The 22,959-nt window shown below is 43.2% G+C and overlaps 1 protein-coding gene across 4 annotated transcripts in view; it reads right to left on the reverse strand.

Moving 5' to 3' along the window:
• hectd1 (HECT domain containing 1) overlaps positions 1-22,959 on the reverse strand; it is a 118,909-nt gene that overhangs the window by 70,274 nt on the left and 25,676 nt on the right. For all 4 annotated transcript variants that reach the window (XM_070879032.1, XM_070879033.1, XM_070879031.1 and 1 more), the window contains exons 4-9: positions 17,479-17,706; positions 8,529-8,813; positions 7,757-8,027; positions 7,587-7,663; positions 7,245-7,343; positions 2,397-2,511 (exon numbers count right to left, since the gene is read on the reverse strand). In XM_070879032.1, coding sequence (XP_070735133.1) covers positions 2,397-2,511; positions 7,245-7,343; positions 7,587-7,663; positions 7,757-8,027; positions 8,529-8,813; positions 17,479-17,706 — 1,075 coding nt within the window. The remainder of the gene's footprint in view (positions 1-2,396; positions 2,512-7,244; positions 7,344-7,586; positions 7,664-7,756; positions 8,028-8,528; positions 8,814-17,478; positions 17,707-22,959) is intronic.

The following is a 22,959-nucleotide window of genomic DNA, read 5'->3' on the forward strand; positions in this document are numbered from 1 at the left end:
TAATTTTATACACCTCAATAAGGTCTCCCCTCAGTCTCCTATGCTACAAAGAAAACAAACAGCCTATACAATCTTTCCTCATAGCTAATATTCTCCAGTCCAGGCAACATCCTCATAAATCTCCTCTGTACCCTCTCCAGTGCAATCAGATTTTTCTTGTAATGCGGTGACCAGACTGCTGCAGTACTCCAGCTGTGGCCTAACTAGTGTTTTATACAGTTCAAGCATAAACTCCCTGCTCTTGTATTCTATGCCTCAGCTAATAACGGCAAGTATTCTTAACCACATTATCTACCTGCCCATCTACCTGGCCTGATACCTTCAGGGATCTGTGGACATGCACTCCAAGATCCCTTTGTTCCTCTACACTTCTCTGTTTCCTATCATTTAATGTGTATTTCCTCGCCTGGTCAGCCCTCCCCAAATGCACTTCCTCACACTTCTCCGGGCTGAATTCCATTTGTCACTGTTCTGCCCACCTGACCAGTTCATTGATATTTTCCTGCAGTCTACAGCTTTCTTCTTCTTCAACCATACAGCTGATTTTCGTATCATTTGCAAACTTCTTAATCATACCCCCTACATTCAAGTTTAAATCATTGAGCTATAGAGGTACATCAGAAATCCGGAATCCTCGACCGAATCCGTGCCAGGTTTTGAGCGGCAAAGTCCGTAATCCGGCATAACCGGAAATACGGCACGGATTCGGTAGAGGAATCGGATTTCTGACTTCATTTTCTTGTCTGAAATCCTGAATCCTGGACTGAATTTGTGCCGGATTTCGGGTTTTGCCTCAAAAATGTCCAGGTTTCGGACAATAATTCTGGATGATTCCATCAGTTATGCGTAAAATGTCCGGTTTGTGGAGTTCCAGATTCGGGACGTTGCACCTGTACCACAAAAAGCAGGGGACCTACCACTGAGCCATACAGAACCCCACTGGAAACAGCCTTCCAGTCACAAAAACACCAATCAATCGTTACCCGTTGCTTCCTGCCTCTGAACCAATTTTGTATCCACTTTGCCCTCGATCCCATGGGCTTTTACTTTCGTAAGATATTACAGATGATGAACAATGGGGGGGCAGAAAAACACACACAAACAGAATGATCTGTAAACTGGTTTAGTGCAGAAGAGATAGTTAAGTGACAGATCTGATTTCAGCATAAGATAATGGTAGGTATAATGAGAGAAATCAATGAAATTCAAGACATTTATAAGATACAGAGGACAAGTGAATAATTGAATGAAGTGGAGGATGAGGCAGGTAGAAAGGGAAGCACAGAAACCTGGCAAAACAGAGCCAGCTGCAGCAGCCCAAAAGCCTGGAAGGAGAAAAAAAAGCAAGTTGGAACCAAGAGTGCAAACCATCTCGCCAGCATGGTGTTTCAACGTGTAGGTCCGCACCCCAAGCATCAACATGCACGCTCCCTCTCCACACCCCACCACCAGGAAATGCCAGCCCACCTGTCCCACATCGCCAGCATTTCCTGCCGAAGAGAAAGTTGGAGCGATAGTTACGGTCAGAGGTTACTAAAGTGCAGTAATTGAATAGAATGGGCCTATATTCTCTGAAGTTTAGAAAAATGAGAGGTTATCTTATTGAAATGTATAAAATTCTTCGAGGGCTTGACAGGCAAGGAGCTGTGAGGCCGTTTCGCCTGTTGGAAAGTCTGGAACTAGGGGTGGTAGACTCAGGTTAAGGGGTCAGCCATGTAGGACTGAGATGAGGAGACATTTCTTTATTCAGAGGGTTGTGAATCTTTGAAATTCTCTACCCCAAAGGACTGTGGATGCTCAGTATCCGAGTCCATTCAAGACCGAGGTCGATTGATTTTTGGACAATAAGGGAATCAAAGGATATGGGGGTAGTGCGGAAAGGTGGAGTTGAGGTTGAAGATCAGCCATGATCTTATTGAATGGCGGAACAGGGTTGGGGGGGGGCAGCATGCCCTACTCCTGCTCCTATTTCTTATGTTCTTACATTCTATAGGAAAGTTTTGAACTCTGATGCGTTAAAATTCTAAATGACTAAAATGGGGTCGTGGAGTACAGCAAATGTTCAATATACTGGAACCAGCTAGTGTGCCATTCAACAATCAATCCAATTCTAAGAGTCCTTATTAAAATGAACTGTAACAGCACTACTATTGTTGTAACATAAAATAGTCTTCATTACAATCATCACATCTGTCCAAGTTTATAACTTTTCCTCAACCTTATTTTGTCAGCCATTCTCCTCACAATCTTGTATCCAGCTGAAGATTTAGGTAGTAATGTGACATAGAAGTTCAAATAAGTTAAACAACACAAACACATTATTCTCTGACAGATTCAAATCATCAATAAACAGGAGTTTTAATTTTGACCTGTTGATGGTAAACAAGATTTCTAACCTGGAGATTGTAATATGGCCACGACCTCACTGTGACCTCTCTCTCGTGCTTTGTCTAGAGGCGTTTTACCATCTTCATCACGGAGGTCTGGATTTGCTCCATGTCTTAACAGAGTCTAGTAAAAACAAATGCAGCAAAGATTGTCACTCATCAAATCCAACCTAATAAAAATCTCTTAACAACCCCTCACATGATGTGCAAAGCTTTCTCTTTATTCAAACATTCTCACTAATTCAATACTGGTAAATATATATGAAACATAGAAAATAGGAGCAGCAGCAGGCCATTCAGCCCTTTGAGTCTACACCGCCATTCAATATGATCATGGCTGATCCTCTATCGCGACAGCATACTCCTGCTTTTCCCCCATACCCGTTGATGCCTTTTGTTTCTAGAAATCTACCTATCTCCCTCTTAAATATATTCAGTGACTTGGCCTCCACAGCCTTCTGTGGTAGAGAATTCCAAAGGTTCACCACCCTCAGTGAAAAAATGTCTCGTCATCTCAGTCCTAGATTTCCTACTGCAAATCCCAAGACTGTGACCCTTTGTTCCAGACTTCCCAGCCAAGGGAAACATCCTCCCCGCATCCAGTCTATCCAACCCAGTCAGAATTTTATACGTTTCAATGAGATCCCCTCTCATTCTTTTAAACTCTCGTGAATACAGGCCTAGTCGACCCAATCTCTCCTCATACGACAGTCCTGCCATCCTAGGAATCAGTCTGGTGAACCTTCACTGCACTCCCTCTATGGCAAGTATATCCTTTCTTCGGTAAGGAGACCAAAACTGAACACAATACTCCAGGTGCAGTCTCACCAAGGCCCTGTACAACTGTAGCAAGACATCCTTGCTCCTGTACTCAAATCCTCTTGCAATGAAGGCCAACATACCATTTGCTTCCGAACTGCTTGCTGCACCTGCATGTTTGCTTTCAATGACTGGTGTACAAGGGCACCCAGGTCCCTCTGTACATCAACAATTCCCAAGCCATCACCATTTAAATAATACTGTCCTTATGGTTTTCCTACCAAAGTGGATAACTTCACATTTATCCACGTTATACTGCATCTGCCTTGTGTTTGCCCACTCACTCAACCTATCTAAATCGCCTTGCAGCGTCTTTGCATCTTCCTCACAACTCACAATCCCACGTAGCTTTGTGTTGTCAGCAAACTTGGAAATATTACATTTATATATATTGTGAATAGCTGGGGCCCAAGCATTGATCCCTGTGGTACCCCACTAGTCACTACCCGCCACCCAGAAAAAGACCCGTTTATTCCTACTCTCGGTTTCCTGTCAGTTAACCAATTTTCAATCCATGCCAATACATTACCCCCAATCCTATGTGTTTCAATTTTGCACACTAACCTCTTGTGTTGGACTTCATCAAAGGCCTCCTGAAAATTCAAATACACTACATCCATTGGTTCTCCCTTATCTATTCTATCAGTTACATCCTCAAAAAACTCCAGGGAGGTTTGTCAAACATGATTTTCCATTCATAAATCCATGTTGACTTTGTTTAATCCCGTTGATATTATTTAAGTGTGCATCCTTGATAATAGACTCTAGCATTTTCCCCACAAGCGATGTCAGGCTAACCGGTCTGTAGTTTCCCGTTTTCTCTCTCCCTCCTTTCTAAAATAGTGAGGTTACATTTGCCACACTCCAATCTGCAGGAACTGTTCCATAATCTATAGAATTTTGGATGATGATAACCAATGCATCTACTATTTCTATGGCTACCTCTTTTAGTAGTCTGGGATGCAGATCATCAGGCCCTGGGAATTTATCTGCCTTCAGTCCCATTAGTTTTTCCAGCACTATTTTCTTACTAATAATCATTTCCTTTAATTCCTCGCTCACTAGACCCTTGGTTCCCTAGCATTTCTGGGACATTATTTGTGTCCTCTTCCGTGAAGACAGAACCGAAGTATTTATTTAATTGTTCTGAAAATGGGGTTTAAACTCTTAATGGATACTCCCATAATAAGATTATCCATTAATGGACATGGTTTAAATAGCTAGGATAAAAAAAACACAACTGCTGAACAGTGAACGAGATTGATTAGATCTTTGAGCTGCTAATGTGTTTAATCCTAAAGCAGCTCTCCAGTTAAAATGTTCCCAGAAGTGAAGACATTGATAGCAAGCACTTTCTGTTCATGTCAAAGATTGACCTGGTTGTATCTATAATGCTCTAGGGCTTTATAGATTGGACTTTTTTATAAAATCGCCCCCTTCTCTGTAATGGGAGCAGAAGGAGGAGGAACTTCATACAATGAAGTAGAACAGATAAAATTAAAATAGATATGAAGATAGTTGAAGGAATAATTCAAAAAACTTTTCACAACCTCAGATATTACTATCAAAACCTATTAATATTTTAAAAATCTCTATTAAACGAGTCTTCAGTGCAAATAATCCCAGTATCTCATCTCGCCCCATAAATATCATTGTCCATCCCGGTCATTATCCTGGTGAATCTAAGTTGTACATGATATAAGGCTTTAATGTCTTCGCTATAACGAGGGGGCCCAAAACTGCATACAGAACTCTAAATATGTCCTAACCAATGTTTTCTACAAATTTATCATTGCTTCTTTACTCTTGCACTCTATGGGCCCAAGTTTCCACATGATTTGCACCTGATTTTTAGGAGCAACTGGTGGAGAACGGACTATCTTAGAAATCGCAATTCTCCACATTTTTTTTTCTGCAGTTCTAGTCAGGTAGAACAGTTCTACTTTGGAACAGAATTTTTTCTTCAAAAGGGGGCATGTCAGGCCACTGACACCTGATTTCAAAGTTTCCACAGTGAAAACGTACTCCAAACTAAAGTAGAATGGAGCAAGTGAAGATTTTTGTAGAACTGAAAAAACCTGTTCTACACATTAAAAAATCAGGCGCAGGTTACAAATTAGGCGTCCAGAACGAGGTGGGGGGGGGAGGGGAACTCATTAAATTCTACAATAAATCCTTATTTATACTTCTACAAATATTATACAAATAAATCCAACCTGAATAAACATTTATAAGCAAAGAAAAGATTAAATAAACCATCTTCCTACCTTTGTGAAAGTGCTTCAGGCACGGAGAATTCTGCAGTCAGTCTGAGGCGTCTGTTCTTCCCGCCTGGGGGGGGGGGGGGGGTGGGGGGAAGGAGAGGAGGCGCCCGTTCTTTCCCGCAAGGGGGGGGGGGGGGGAAAGAGAGGGGGATCTTCCCGCGGGGGAGACAGTGATAAGGCTGCAAGTGCTAATGTGCTTTTATTTAAAAAAAATTTCAAAAATTAAACAGCTACAAAGAACTACAAAAATGGCCAAGTGCCAATGTTTTTTTCACACTGAGCATGCACGAACGCTCCAACGCGCACGGTTGCCGGCAGGGAAAAAAATAATTTAAATAGTACCCGCCCTCTCCCACTTACAAAATCGGCGCGAGTGCAGGCTCCGCCCCCCTGGGCGCCGCGCCAAACAGACAAGGAGCTGCAGAACGCTCCGGAATCACGATTTTTTTCTAGGCGCCGTTTTAGGCGTGAAAAACGGGCGCCCCGCTCGGAGGGGCGCCCATTTTTTATCGTGTGGAAACTTGGGCCCGAAGTGCCTACTTATTAAAAAAAATGCTGCACATTTTTTTTTAAATGGCTTTATCTACCTATTTGCACTTACAGGAAATAATGTAGTTGAATCCTTTGGGGTCTCTGTTCATCCATTCTCCTCAGCATCTTTCCATTGAGCATGTATCCCTATTTCTTATTTTTCCTCCCAAAAGGTATTACCTCACACTTATCCACATTAAATTGGATTTCTCATCTGTCTGCACATTGCACTAACCTGCCTATGCATTTCAAAAGTGATTTACAGTCCTCTGACTGTTTGCCAAACCCCTTATTTTTGTGTCAATGAAATTTGAAGATTATGCTCCTCACATCCTAGCCCAAATGATCTGTAAATACCAACAAAAGTGGAACCAGCACTGACCCCTTGGGTCCTCCATTTCAGACTCTTCTCCAATCTAAGTAGCATCCATTTACCCTTATTTTGTTCATCAACTAACTTTCTACCCACACTATGTTTACTCTATGCCATATGCATGAATTTTTACAACAAGCCTCATTAAGACATTTTATCAAAAGCCTTCCTAAAATCCATTTACTGTAATAGTTTATCTATCCATTCTGTCATTGCTTCGAAAAACAATTACATTTGTCAAATACACCTTTAACAAATCTGTGCTGGCTGACCTTGATTTACCCTTGCATTTCTAAATGCTCACTAATTTTATCTCAATTCTAAGAGTTTGCCCACAACAGATATTATACTATTCGGTCTACAGTTACCCATTTTATTCTTCTGTCCCTTCCTTCAGCAAAACGTGTTACAAAATGGGTACAGCAGGTCAAGCCGGATACCTAAATCTTGAAGTACAACCTACCACGAATACAAATAAAGGCAGTCTTAAATATATGCCACTTTTTCTTCCCTTACTGTCTTTTTCCACTCTTGCTGGCGTATAGCTGTACTGGTGCCAGCAACTCATCATTCTTCATGTGTGTGGTGACCATAGAAAGGACATCACAGCAGTTTAATTCCGCTCTCACATGACACCGACACACATAATTTTCCAATGGGAGTCTATGCACAGCAATCAGCTGGAACGCTGGCTGCTTTCACCTCCCCGCCACCCCCCCCACCCCCGTCCAACTGTTATCCCACCCACGGATAGTTGATCCAAGTCAGGAAACGTACCTTCGACTGTCGGCAATACCTCAGTACCACATTAAGCTAACGGGAAGCTCATTTCTACAATAGTTAATTACAGGGAAAAAAAATCAATCATACCTTTGCAACCTGTGGCCTTCCAAAACAAGCTGCATAGTGTAAAGATGAGGACCTTTGCCCTCTGTTGACATCAGCACCCCTCTCACACAGAAACTCCACCTGAAAAGATACTTTAATAAGCCGTTGCTATGTCGTCAAGTGATCATTTGCTTTTCTGCTCAATAGTGAAGATGTGTAAAATAATATTTTTCTTAATACCTAGTTTGGTGCCTGACTGAAAAGCATGTACAACAAAATTATCTTTACTGTGTTCAAGTTAATTATTTTATTGTTCACATCAATATTCATGACAAAGGAAGCACAGGCTTTTGGCATGTTCTAAAGTTGTATGAGTTTGCTTACCATTTCCTGAGTTCCAAAAGCTGAAGCCCAATTCAAAAGGGTTTGCCCTACATCATCCATAAAATTTACTTCAAAAGCTACCAGAAAAAGCCATAAACAAGAATTAGTTTGGTGAAAAGCACATTTTACATTAATAAAAGTGTATCTTTTGTCCTCGAACATTAACCTACCTCCAGTATCAATAGCATCTATCAATGCATCAGTGTCTTTACTGCGGATGCAATCAATAAGCTGCCGATGAGAACGTTCCCCAGAACTATCCAACCTCCGTAAGCCAGGAATCCTGCCTGTGGAGCCAGCACTGGACTTTGGCAAAGCTTTACGTCCTTCAAAAAGTAATACCAGAAGTAGATCCACCAATCGCATAGTGTCAAGCACACACCTTTCATCACCCTGCAGTGCACTTTCTATTGAGTCAGGTAGCGCTGATCTTAATAAATCCTAGGAAGAAAACATCTATTAACACTAGTGAAAATCAAACAACAAATGTTAGGACAGGATGAAAGGTATTGCAACCTAATCAACTGTGGCTTCCGACCGTGGTATATGAATACCAATCAAGTTTTTGGTTTCAATTTTAAACCAATGTAATTTGTTAAGGTTTTGACTGCAGACTCAAATTCTGCACTGAAATCTTGCTTAAATTCTTATTTTCGTAAAGTTACAAACAAATCTGATCTTAAATTGAATATGAATTAGGCTATCAGGATATGAGAATCTGATCAGGAATTATGAAGTACTGTTTATTTGTATGATCAATAATAAAATATTAGCAACACTTGCAACATGCTCCAATTAAGATGCACAAAAATAATACATTTAATGGCATTATATCCTTAAAAAAAAACAGTAACGTGCAAATATCTAGCATCTTTCTCTAGTTTTTCTTCTATTGCTGCAAAATCATGCACGATTAGGGAGATAAAAGAGTTGAATCCTTACGTGCGTCACAACAGGAGAGCCTCTGCAGAGTGTGGAAAGCAGACTAACAATTGTTGATACTTGGTTACTAAGTTTAGAATCGGCTGCATTGGGAGTTGCTCCTGTGGAAGTACGGCCTGGTTTGCAAGCAGATGAAGATCCTCCTGCCACTAAACCTCCTGCTGCTGCCATGCGAGAAAGTAGCTCTTCCGTCAACCCATGTTTTGCCAAAGGAGCTGGATCAACTCCACGACGAGTGAATCTGTCTGCTAAGGAAGCAAAACAACGCAGAGCTCCATCTGATACCTGAAAGTAAGAAAAGGCCAATCTACTTTTTGGATCATATCTAACTTAGAAATGAAAATGAAGATTAGCAGTCAAAAGAACAAGTGTACAATTAAGCCTTTTTCTGCACCGAAATATCTAAAACAATTATTTGAAATAACCAACATGTCAAAAGAAATAAAAGCTAAACGGAGAATATGCTTTGGAGAGGGCCAAATAATGTTTAAAATTTGAATTTTAACTGCTGTCCAACAGCAATTACAACCTTTCTGATATAAAGCAGCCTGGCACAGACATGCCATTGTTTCCCCTCTGGAAACGACCGGCTCAGGTGGCAAATCACTTCTTCATGATGTTAAATAGTGGCTCTCCTTAATTTCCAATCCTGGAGTGCCAATCACCAAAATTGAGTCGAAGCACAATATAGCATTTTGGAACGAAAATCTGGAATAGAAGCAGCAAGGAACAGCAGATCCCTATACTGCCTACCTCCCATTTAGTGCAGCCCAACCTCTATGCATCTGCTGTATTATTTGACGTACACAGTTGCCTCTCAGTGCCCAGATTCAGCACTGCTCCTTTACCTACAAGGCAAGAAGCCTATGAGAAGATGGGGTTAATTCAAACTGTGTGATGAATGCAAACAAAACTCTTATTGACAGTAGGTCCAACAAGCAAGCATGTCAGCACTTCCCCATGATATTCAAAAGCATTACCATCGCCGAAACCCCAGCATCAACATCCTTGGGGTCACCAGTGTCCAGAAACTTAACCAGGCCAGCCACCTAAATACTGAGGCAACAAGAACCGGTCACAGGTTGGGCATTCTGTGGTGAGTGTCTCACCTCCTGACTCCCCATAGCCTTTCTACCATCTATAAAAACACAAGTCATGGGCATGATGGAATACTCTCCACTTGCCTGGATGAGTGCAGCTCCAACTACACTCAAGAAGCTCGACACCATTCAGGACAAAGCAGCCCACTTGATTGGCACCCCAACCACCACCTTCAACATTCACTCCCTCCACCACCAGTGCAGGTGGTTGCAGTGTGTACCATCCAGGATGGAATCACTGCAATAGTGAGAAATGATATTGGCTCAAATGATAAGGATGTTGAAACAGTTTGGGTGGAGATAAGGAATAATAAGGGAGAAAAAGTCACTGGTGGGCGTAGTCTATAGGCCCCCTAACAGTGGCAACTCTGTTGGTCTGAGCATAAACCAGGAAATAGTGGGGGCTTGTAAAAAGGGAGCCGCAATAATCATGGGTGATTTTAACCTCCATATTGATTGGACAAATCAAATTGGTCAGGGTAGCCTTGAGGAGGAGTTCATAGAATGCATTGAGGACGGGTTCCTTGAGTAGTATGTAACGGAACCAACCAGGGGTCAGGCTATTTTAGATCTGGTCCTGTGTAATGAGACAGGATTAATAAACAATGTCCGTAAAGGATCCCCTTGGAATGAGTGATCATAGCATGATTGAATTTGAAATTCAGATGAAGGGTGAGAAAGTTGGATCTCTAACCAGGTACTAAGCTTAAATAAAGGAGAATGTGAAGGTATGAGGGTAGAGTTGGCTAAAGTGGACTGGGAAAATAGATTAAAGGGTAGGACGGTTGATGAACAGTGGTGTACATTTAAGGAGATATTTCACAACTCAAGAAAAATATATTCCAGTGAGGAGGAAAGGGTGTAAGAGAAAAGTCAGCCATCCGTGGCTAACTAAAGAAATAAAGGACGGTATCAAATTAAAAACAAGTGCATACAAAGTGGCCAAAACTGGTGGGAGGACAGAAGACTGGGAAGCTTTTAAAAGCCAGCAAAGATTGACTAAAAAAAATGATTAAGAAAGGGAAGAGAGACTATGAAAGTAAACTAGCACAAAATATAAAAACAGATAGCAAACGTTTCTATAGGTATATAAAAAGGAAAAGAGTGGCTAAAGTAAATGTTGGTCTCTTAGAGGAAGAGACTGGGGAACATGGAGATGGCAGAAACTCTGAACAAATATTTTGTATCAGTTTTTACAGTAGAGGATACAAACAATATCCCAACGGTGGATAATCAAGGGGCTCTAGGGGGGAGGAACTTAACACAATCACAATGACTAAGGAGGTGGTATTCAGTAAGATAATGGGACTAAAAGTGAATAAATCCCCTGGACCTGATGGCTTACATCCGAGGGTCTTAAGAGAAATAACGGCAGGGATAGTGGATGCATTGGTTGTAATTTATCAAAATTCCCTGAATTCAGGGGAGGTAACACTCCTGTTTAAAAAAGTAGACAGACAAAAAGCAGGAAACTATCGACCGGTTAGCCTAACATCTGTGGTTGGGAAAATGTTGGAGTCAATTATTAAAGAAGCAGTAAAAGGACATTTGGGAAAGCAAAATTGGGTCAGGCAGAGTCAGCATGGATTTATGAAGGGGAAGTCATATTTGACAAATTTGCTGGAATTATTTGATATAACAAACAGGGTGGATAAAGGGGAACCAGTGGAAATGGTGTATTTGGACTTCCAGAAGGCATTTGACAAGGTGCTACATAAAATGTTACTGCACACGATAAAAGTTCACGGGGTTGGGGGTACTATATTAGCATGGATAGAGGATTGGCTAACTAACAAAAAAGAAAGTCGGGATAAATGGGTCATTCTCTGGTTCGCAACCAGTAACAAGTGGGGTGCCGCAGGGATCAGTGCTCGGACCCCAATTATTTACAATCTATATGAACGACTTGGAAGAAGGGACTGAATGTAATGTAGCCAAGTTTGCTGATGATACAAAGATAGGAGGAAAAGCAATGTGTGAGGAGGACACAAAAAAAATCTGCAAAAGGACATAGAGGATTAATTAGCAATCTCATTGTGCGAGGCCCCTTGGGGAAGAGTGACCATAATATGGTGGAATTCTGCATTAGGATGGAGAATGAAACAGTTAATTCAGAGACCATGGTCCAGAACTTAAAGAAGGGTAACTTTGAAGATATGAGGCATGAATTGGCTAAGATAGATTGGCTAATGATACTTAAGGGGTTGACTGTGGATGGGCAATGGCAGACATTTAGAGAACGCATGGATGAATTACAACAATTGTACATTCCTGTCTGGCGTAAAAATAAAAAAGGGAAGGTGGCTCAACCGTGGCTATCTAGGGAAATCAGGGATAGTATTAAAGCCAAGGAAGTGGCATACAAATTGGCCAGAAATAGCAGCGAACCTGGGGACTGGGAGAAATTTAGAACTCAGCAGAGGAGGACAAAGGGTTTGATTAGGGTAGGGAAAATGGAGTACGAGAAGAAGCTTGCAGGGAACATTAAGGCGGATTGCAAAAGTTTCTATAGGTATGTAAAGAGAAAGAGGTTAGTAAAGACAAACGTAGGTCCCCTGCAGTCAGAATCAGGGGAAGTCATAACGGGGAACAAAGAAATGGCAGACCAATTGAACAAGTACTTTGGTTCAGTATTCACTAAGGAGGACACAAACAACCTTCCGGATATAAAAGTGGTCAGAGGGTCTATTAAGGAGGAGGAACTGAGGGAAATCTTTATTAGTCGGGAAATTGTGTTGGGGAAATTGATGGGATTGAAGGCCGATAAATCCCCAGGGCCTGATGGACTGCATCCCAGAGTACTTAAGGAGGTGGCCTTGGAAATAGCGGATGCATTGACAGTCATTTTCCAACATTCCATTGACTCTGGATCAGTTCCTATCGAGTGGAGGGTAGCCAATGTAACCCCACTTTTTAAAAAAGGAGGGAGAGAGAAAGCAGGGAATTATAGACCGGTCAGCCTGACCTCAGTAGTGGGTAAAATGATGGAATCAATTATTAAGGATGTCATAGCAGCGCATTTGGAAAATGGTGACATGATAGGTCCAAGTCAGCATGGATTTGTAAAAGGGAGATCATGCTTGACAAATCTTCTGGAATTTTTTGAGGATGTTTCCAATAAAGTGGACAAAGGAGTACCAGTTGATGTGGTATATTTGGACTTTCAGAAGGCTTTCGACAAGGTCCCACACAGGAGATTAATGTGCAAAGTTAAAGCACATGGGATTGGGGGTAGTGTGCTGACGTGGATTGAGAACTGGTTGTCAGACAGGAAGCAAAGAGTAGGAGTAAATGGGTACTTTTCGGAATGGCAGGCAGTGACTAGTGGGGTACCGCAGGGTTCTGTGCTGGGGCCCCAGCTGTTTACATTGTACATTAATGATTTAGACGAGGGGATTAAATGTAGTATCTCCAAATTTGCGGATGACACTAAGTTGGGTGGCAGTGTGAGCTGCGAGGAGGATGCTATGAGGCTACAGAGTGACTTGGATAGGTTAGGTGAGTGGGCAAATGCGTGGCAGATGAAGTATAATGTGGATAAATGTGAGGTTATCCACTTTGGTGGTAAAAACAGAGAGACAGACTATTATCTGAATGGTGACAGATTAGGAAAAGGGAAGGTGCAACGAGACCTGGGTGTCATGGTACATCAGTCATTGAAGGTTGGCATGCAGGTACAGCAGGCGGTTAAGAAAGCAAATGGCATGTTGGCCTTCATAGCGAGGGGATTTGAGTACAGGGGCAGGGAGGTGTTGCTACAGTTGTACAGGGCCTTGGTGAGGCCACACCTGGAGTATTGTGTACAGTTTTGGTCTCCTAACTTGAGGAAGGACATACTTGCTGTTGAGGGAGTGCAGCGAAGATTCACCAGACTGATTCCCGGGATGGTGGGACTGACCTATCAAGAAAGACTGAATCAACTGGGCTTGTATTCACTGGAGTTCAGAAGAGTGAGAGGGGACCTCATAGAAACGTTTAAAATTCTGACGGGTTTGGACAGGTTGGATGCAGGAAGAATGTTCCCAATGTTGGGGAAGTCCAGAACCAGGGGTCACAGTCTAAGGATAAGGGGTAAGCCATTTAGGACCGAGATAAGGAGAAACTTCTTCACCCAGAGAGTGGTGAACCTGTGGAATTCTCTACCACAGGAAGTAGTTGAGGCCAATTCACTAAATATATTCAAAAGGGAGTTAGATGAAGTCCTTACTACTCGGGGGATCAAGGGGTATGGCGTGAAAGCAGGAAGTGGGTACTGAAGTTTCATGTTCAGCCATGAACTCGTTGAATGGCGGTGCAGGCTAGAAGGGCTGAATGGCCTGCTCCTGCACCTATTTTCTATGTTTCTATGTTTCTATAGACAGGCTAAGTGAGTGGGCAAACATTTGGCAGATGGAGTATAATGTTGGAAAGTGTGAGGTCATGCGCTTTGGCAGAAAAAAAAATCAAAGAGCAAGTTATTATTTAAATGGAGAAAGATTGCGAAGTGCTGCAGTACAGTGGGATCTGGGGGTACTTGTGCATGAAACAAAAAGGAAGGCCAATGGAATCTTGGCCTTGATTGCAAAGGGGGTGGAGTATAAATGCAGGGAAGTCTTGCTACAGCTGTACAGGGTATTGGTGAGGCCACACCTGGAATACTGCATACAGTTTTGGTTTCCACATTTACGAAAGGATATACTTGCTTTGGAGGCAGTTCAGAGAAGATTCACAAGGTTGATTCCGGAAATGAGGGGATTGACTTATGAGGAAAGGTTGAGTAGGTTGGGCTTCTACTCACTGAAATTCAGAAGAACGAGAGGTGATCTTATCGCAAAGTATAAGATTATGAGGGGGCTTGACAAGGTGGATGCAGAGAGGATCTTCCCACTGATGGAGACTAGAACTAGAGGGCATGATCTTAGAATAAAGGAGTCACCCATTTAAAACAGAGATGAGGAGAAATTTCTTCTGAGGATTGTAAATCTGTGGAATTCACTGCCTCAGAGAGCTGTGGAAGCTGGGACATTGAATACATTTAAGACAGAAATAGACAGTTTCTTAAACGATAAGGGGATAAGGAGTTATGGGAGCGGGCAGGGAAGTGGAGCTGAGTCCATGATCAGATCAGCCATGATCTTATTGAATGGCGGAGCAGGCTCGAGGGGCCGTAAGGCCTACTCCTGTTCTTATTTCTTATGTTATGTTCTTATCTATAAGATGCACTGCAGCTACTCGCCACAGCTTCTCGGCAGCACGTCCCAAACCTGCGACCTCTACCACCTAGAAGGACAAGGGCAGCAGGTGCATGGGAGAACCATCACCTGCAATTTCCCATCCGAGTTGCACACCATCCTGACGTGGGAATATATCCCTGTTCCTTCATTGTCGTTGGGTCAAAATCCTGGAACTCCCTCCCCAACAGCACTGAGAGTACCTTCACCACAAGGACTGCAATGGTTCAAGGCGGTGGATCTCAACCACCTTATCAAGGGATGAGCAATAAATGCTGGCCTTGCCAGCGACACCCATATCCCGGAACGAATCAAATTAATTTTTTTTAAAGGAGCCCTTACAGGATATCACTGTGGAACCTGATTTAGCCTCTTAATCATAATTAGTTGCTTTCTCTCAATGAAGGACGAGAGGAAGGAGCACTGGCTCCCTAACTGAAGTTGAGCAGGGCAGGGAACCAATTGGAGGACAGAAGTTGCACTGAACAGAATGAAAATGGGAGACAAATATATCAATTCCAGAAAGTATGAAAACATCAGTTGATCTAATAATCATCGAGCCCAAAGTTAAACTTTTCCATTTTAGAGAGCTGTGTTTTATTTTAATTACGTTTTATTTTAAAACCTCCCTTCCTTCCGCCCCCACCACCACCACCACCCGACCCCAACCCTAGCAAAAAAAAAGTGCTGCTCCTCTTTGTAATATCTCAGTAATTTCTTGGCATCAATAGAAAACATCACTTTGCAGGTTGCTCTTTTTCACCTCTGCAGCAAATCAACACAACCACATTCTTTCCAGGATTGTGTTCAAATACTCTGCATTCCATCTTAAAACATTTAAATTGGCAAGAAAATGTGTCATGAAATTATTTTCCACCCCATCTTAGTTTCTTCTATTTCTGCACAGAAAGTAGGCAGGAGACCTGCATCCAGGTCTTATGACACTAGAAATCTTCTGGGAGAGATGTGCGTGTAGTGACTGACCATCCAAATACTGCCTGCAGTAGGTTCCGCAACATTTCACATCATCCCCTTGTGCCACTGCAGCATAATGCAAGTTTCAAAATGCAAATACAGATGAATGCGATGTGAATAGCACGAGCATCTTCCAGGAATCTACCAATGCTGGTCATATGGGGCCCAAGTTTCGAGCCGCGCCTAGAACGGCGCAGTCCTGACCTGGACGCCCGTTTTTTGCGCCACAAAGTTCGCCTAAAAAAAACTTCCAGATTCTCCAGCTCCCTGCAGGTTGTTTGCAGCTCGGTGCAGCGCAGCACGAGCTGTAGGGGGCGGAGCCAGGTCCCTGCGCTGAAAACAGTGCCGGGACCTCTGCACATGCGCGCTACAGTGGGCGCGCATGTGCAGTAGCTCCAGGCGCCCGAAACTGTGTGGGAGGGGCCGAAGCACGCAGCCCCTAGCCCTGGCCGAATGGCCTCACTGGGGCTGAGTGAATAAGGCTCCTTCCACGACCAGCTCCTGCTTCCTCCCAACCCGACTCCCGCTTCCCACCCCCCCCGCACCCGACTCGACTCCCCCCCCCACCGACCGGACCTCCCTCCCACCACCCTCCCGACCCGGCGCCACCTACCTGTAAATCTGGTGCTGGGGACGGGCCCTGCCCGAAGTCTCAGGCCCGGCCCGTTCAGCCTCCCCCCTTCCCTCCCTCTGCTCCCCAACTCCTCCCCTCACTGTCAGAAACACAGACACTGACAGACAGAGAATGAGAGACACAGACAGACAGAGAGATAGAGACACTGACAGAGACACACTGGGGGGGGGGATCCCAGCACGCTGTTGGAGGGTTCCCGGTGCTGCAGTCGGTAAGTAGAAAATGTTTTATTTATTGATTTTTTAAAAAAATATATATTAATTTTTTTTGATTGATTTATTGATGTTTTTATCGTTTATTATTGATGATGGCTCTTTATTTGTAAAACTGAAGTGTTTAATGTTTGTAAACTTCCCTTTAAACCCCCCCCCCCCCACTCCCTATGCCTGATTTGTAACCTACACCCGATTTTCTAAAGTGTAGACAAGGTTTTTTCGAGCGTACAAAAATCTTCACTTACTCCATTCCAAATAAGTTTGGAGTAAGTTTTCACTGACGAAACTTTGAAAACAGGCGTAAGTGGCCGGACACGCCCACTTTTGAAAAATAAATTCTGTTCCAAAGTGAAACTGTTCCAACTGACTAGAACTGGAGCAAACTAAATGGCGATAATTCCGATTTCTAAGATACTCCTTTCTACACCAGTTGCTCCTAAAAATCAGGAGCAAATCATGGCGAAACTTGGGGCCTAGATGTGCACATTAGCCTTCCTCGTCTTAGATGTCAATGTGGTCCTATAATGAGCCTGAGCACATCAAGGTTAATGAGAGAATGGTCAACGAGGGACCATCCCTGCTGGAAATTGCACACATACAAACTTGCAATGACAACAGGATCAGTCGGTGATGCCCCACAGTTAAGTAGCAAGCCAACACTCACTGCCTAGGAATGTGTAAAAGAAACTGTATCGTAGAAGAATTATTTTTTGAAGAGATGGAGGGAGAATAATTAAAACTGTCGGCTTGTTAAAATGTAACTATATAAAAAGAATGCTGCCAAGACACTGAAGGTTGGTTCCTCGCTCTACTTACTTGAGGATCTTCGTGTTTCAATAAGCTAGACAAAGATTCCACGCAAGTTTCAAGTGATGAATCCTGAGGCTCCATCTTCCCACATAGTCTGGAAACTACAGCCATTGCAGAATGCAATGTGTCTTTATGAACAAGATGACCACTATCCCGTATAAAGGTTAGCACACAATTTAAGCCTCCTGCTTCAAATACTGCCCCTGATTCTCGAGTACAGATGAGTTCAAGTACCTGTAAAATTAGATCATATGCAATATACAAGTTAATGATAAACAAGTAAAAAGCTCAAAAATAAATACAAATTCTTCACAAGAATCACAATTTATTCACTCCCAATAATTTAAATTACTTAATAGAATCAAAAAGTTTAAGATATGACATTTGAAGAAAAAGTGATAACGCAAAGAGCTTTTAACAGAGACAAAACAATATTTGTATAGCAGTTGGAAAAGAATACAGCACTTACGTAAACAGAAATTAAGTTGTTTACCAGCTTTAAGTAGTTTTTTTATAAAAGGTCCATCAATTAAACAAGAAAGCAATAAATGTTGGAACTAAAATGATGAACTGGTCAGTAGGACAGAAAAATAGCAAATTCATTCTGGAAAAATGTGAGGTACAGGTTGGATCTCCCTTATCCGGGACTCCGTTATCCAGCGCTACCCCTCGTCCGGCAGGATTCTGGTGGCTGGAGGTGCATGCACAGAACGCGGCCAACTTCCACCCCAGCTTTGGGGCCCGCCGACACTTCGCCCGACCTCCTCCTCTACCTCAGGCCGCCTCCCTCCCCCCTCGGCATGACCTCCCTTAATCCGGCAAAATCCCTTATTCGGAACAGGCCAAGTCCCAAGGGTGCCGATAAGGGAGGTTCAACCTGTAATGCATTTGGGGAGGAGCAACAAGGCAAGGGAATACACAATAAAAGGGAGGATACTGAGAGGTGTGGAGGAACAGAGGGACCTTAAAAAGGTAGAACAGGTCGATAAGGTTGTTAAAAAGGCAGACAGAATGCTTTTCTTTATTAGCTGAGGCATAGAATACAAGAGCAAGGAAGTTATGCTAGAACTGTATACATTAGTTAGACCACAGCTTGAGTACTGCGTGCAGTTCTGATCACCACATTACAGGAAGGATGTGATTGCACTAGAAAGGGTGCAGAGATTTACGAGGACGTTGCCAGGATTGGAAAACTTTAGCCATGAAGAAAGATTGGATACATAGGCTGGGGGTTGTTTTCCTTGGAACAGAGGAGGCCGAGGGGAATTTAATTGAGGTGTATAAAATTATGAGGGGCCGAGATAGAGTGGATAGGAAGGACGTCTTTCCCTTAGTAGCAGGATCAAAAAATCCCTTGGGAGGACAGATGCACCAACGTCAGTGTTCTCAATCAGGCCAACATACCCAGCATCGAAGCGCTGACCATACTCGACCAGCTTCGTTGGGCGGGCCATATTGCCCGCATGCCTGACAAGACTCCCAAAGCACGCACTCCAGTTGGAACTCCTACATGGCAAGTGAGCCCCAGGTGGGCAGAGGAAACGTTTCAAGGGCACCCTCAAAGCCTCCTTGATAAAATGCAACATCCCCACCGACACCTGGGAACCCCTGGCCAGAGACCACCCTAAGTGGAGGAAGAGCATCCAGGAGGGCTCTGAGCACTTCGAGTCTCGTCACCGAGAGCATGCAGAAAGCAAGCGCAGGCAGCGGAAGGAGCGTGCGGCAAACCAGACTCCCCACCCACCCTTTCCTTCAATGACTGTCTGTCTGTCCCACCTGTGATAGAGACTGTAATTGCCATATTGGACTGTTGAGTCACCCAAGAACTCACTTTTAGAGTGGAAGCAAGTCTTCCGATTTCGAGGGACTGCCTATGATGATGATGAGCAGTGGGGTCAATAACCCGGGGGCATAGATTTAAAGTAGTTGGTAGAAAGATTGGGGGGAGATGAGGAAACATTTCTTCACCCAGAGGGGGTGCAAGTCTGGAACTCACTGCCTAAAAGGGTGGTAGAGACAGAAACCCTCACTACATTTAGAAGTACTTGGATGTGCACTTAAAGAGCTGTAACCTACAGGGCTAAAGACCTAGTCTGGAAGGTGGAATTAGGTTGGGTAACTCTTTTTCGACTAGCACAGATACGATGGGCCAAATGGCCTCTATCTGAGATAATTTTTGATGATTGCATGAAACAGAAAATGTTAGAAATGGACAGACCAGCAGATCAATCAATATGTGAGAGAGAAAAAGACAGGTCAATGTTTCAGATACACGGACCAACTCTGACCACGGGTTACATGCAAACCATTAACTTGCATTTCTCTTTTACATATTGACTAATCTGCTGATCTGTACATTTCCAACATTTTCTGTTTCATAGAATCATAAAAAATTATCACAGATGGAGGCCATTCGGCCCATTGTGTCTGTGCTGGTCGAAAAATAGTTACCCCAGCCTAATCCCATCTTTCAGCACTAGGTCCGTAGCCCTATAGGTTACAGCTCTTTAAGTGCACATCCAAGTACCTTTTAAAAGAACAGTTTCTGTTCTTATTTAACATTCAACAGTTCAATCACCTGGGCTTCAAATCCTGGAACTGTCGCTCCAATGGCTGTCAATGTCAATATTATTGACATAAAATGCCATGCAATTTTTTTTTTTAAACTCAAACATATTTTTTTCTTAAAATAACTATGTTTGAGTGGAGTCAAAGAGTTGTGATGAAGTCAGATGTGTGAGGTCACCCAAAGTTGAGAAAGTCCTTTGACTGATTTTGCTGGAAAAAAACTTTTCTTCAAGCCATTATCGCAATGTTCATTCGCTAGGTTTCGAACACTGTCCAGAATATGTAGCAATATACTGTCAAATCAAGGAGAGTGAATAACACGTGTAAATGTACTATTCAAACTAGGCCTAAAGAAAACCTGTAAATAAATCCTGTATAATTACTGAGCTCCAACAATAACACATTGAATTTTAAGTATACAGTGTGAAGTAACGCAAAGCTAAATTTGTTGAGCTAATCAGACACTACAAGAATCCCTAGCTACAAGAAGTACCCATTATAGTCAAGCTGCCCCAATACTTCCATTCTGTTACAACTCACAAGAAACCATTCATTTAGGATACTGATGATATAGTAATTTCAATTGCAATCTGGGTTTGAGTGTTAATGAACAAGACCAGAGTTAAAATTATCTTCCCAACCCACCAATTTTAGAAAAAGATATTTTTCCTTTTTTTTTTAAAATAGAAGTCTCTCAAGGGAGAGTGAAAAGAGAACATGTCATCAGGCCTGTCAATGGTACTTTTCATATAACTTCTGGGAAATACCATTTTTGCCTCATTAGCAATCAGCAGGGGATAAGGACTAGTTTCTGCTGCAGAATTTTAGTCTACCAAAATACTTGGTGAACTTGACCTCTGTCTGGAAGTCAGTATTACTTGGCACAGTCATATTTTAACAATTAATCATTCAAAATTACATTTTAGTGGCCCTACTTCGAAGCAAGAATCTGCCCAAGATTCATCTGGAAAATCTTAGCTAGAATAATTCAATGCATTAGTGTGCATATCAAATGTCATTTTATTCCCTATTATAAAATAAAATCTTGTGTGTTGGAAGTGCAGGTTTACAAAGTACTTTCCAATCAGCACCCGTTAATGACATAACCAATAATACCACGTGGTTATCATGGACCAATCAGAACAAAAAATCCACCATACAATACAGCCATTATAATTCCATCACAAAAACTGAAAATTGTGAAAGGTAAAATAATTTTTTAGTTGAAGTAAATATTTCTATGAGATCCCCTCTCATCCTTCTAAACTCCAGTCAATACAGGCTCAGTCAATCCAGTCTCTCCTCATATGTCAAACCTGCCATCCCAGGAATCAGTCTGGTGAACCTTCGCTGCACTCCCTCAATAGCAAGAACGTCCCTTCTTCAGATTAGGAGACCAAAACTGAACACCATGGGGCCAAGTTTCGGCCTGAGTTGCTCCTGATTTTTTGGAGCAACTGGTTTAGAATGGAGTATCTTAGAAATTGCAATTCTCGGCATTTAGTTTGCTCCAGTTCTATCTAGTCAGTTAGAACAGTTTCAGTTTGGAACAGCTTTTTTTTTCCAAAAGGGGTTGTGTCCAGCCACTTACGCCTGTTTTGAAAGTTTAGGCAGTGAAAACTTACTCCAAATTAACTTAGAATGGAGAAAGTGTAGATTTTTGTACGCTCAGAAAAACCTTGTCTACACTTAGAAAATCAGGCATAGGTTACAAATCAGGTGTAGGGAATGGGGGAGGGGGGGCTTAAAGGGAAGTTTACAAACATTAAACACTTCAGTTTTACAAATAAAGAGCCATCATCAATAATAAATGATAAATACATCAATAAATCAACTAATAAAATAAATTTAAAAAAAAATGTTTTTAAATCAATAAAAAAAACATTTTCTACTCACTGACTGCAGCACCGGGTGCCCTCCAACAGCGTGCTGGGGCTGGGTCTGGGACAGTGCCCCCCCCCCCCCTCCCCCAGTGTGTCTCTCTCTGTCTGTGTGTGTCTCTCTCACTCTCTGTCTGTCCGTCAGTGTCACTCTCTCTATCCGTCAGTGTCTATGTGTTTCTGACAGTGAGAGAGGGAGGGAGGGGGAGAGGAGAGGAGAGGAGAGAGGAGAGGAGGAGGCTGAACGGGCCAGGCTGACATGAAGAAGCCGGGCCCAAGACTTCGGGCAGGGCCCGCCCCCAGCAAGGTAGGTGGCCGGGGGAAGCCGGAGCTGGCGGGGGGGGTTGTCAGAGCCGGAGCAGTGGGGGGGGGGGGGGGGCTGAGAGCACCAGCTGGAGCCAGAGCAGGAGCTGGACCAGGGAGGTGCAGCCTGATCCTCGCAGCCCGAGTGAGACCATTCGGCCAGGGCTAGGGGCTGTGTGCTTCGGGCCCCTCCCACACAGTTTCGGGTGCCTGGAGCTACTGCACGTGCGCGCCCACTGTAGCGCACCTGTGCAGAGGTCCCGGCACTGATTTCAGCGCAGGATCCTGGCTCCACCCCTCACAGCTCATGCTGCGCTGCGCCGAGCTGCAAAGGACCTGCAGGGAGCCGGAGAATGTGCAGGTATATTTTTGACACACTTTCAGGTGCAAAAAACAGGCATCCAGGTCCGCGCTGCGCCGTTCTAGGCGCGGCCCGAAACTTGAGCCCATAATTCCAGGTGAGGCCTCACTAAGGCCCTATACAACTGCAGTAAGACCTCCCTGCTCCTATACTCAAATCCCCTAGCTATATGAAGGCCAACATACCATTTGCCTTCTTCACTGCCTGCTGTACCTGCATGCCAACTTTCAATGACTGATGTACCATGACACCCAGGTCTCGTTGCACCTCCCCTTTTCTTAATCTGCCACCATTCAGATAATATTCTGCCTTTGTGTTTTTGCCACCAAAGTGGATAACCTCACATTTATCCACATTATACTGCATCTGCCATGC

The sequence above is a fragment of the Pristiophorus japonicus genome, chromosome 4 (assembly GCF_044704955.1).
Source record: "Pristiophorus japonicus isolate sPriJap1 chromosome 4, sPriJap1.hap1, whole genome shotgun sequence".
In the NCBI taxonomy this organism is placed as follows: domain Eukaryota; kingdom Metazoa; phylum Chordata; class Chondrichthyes; family Pristiophoridae; genus Pristiophorus; species Pristiophorus japonicus.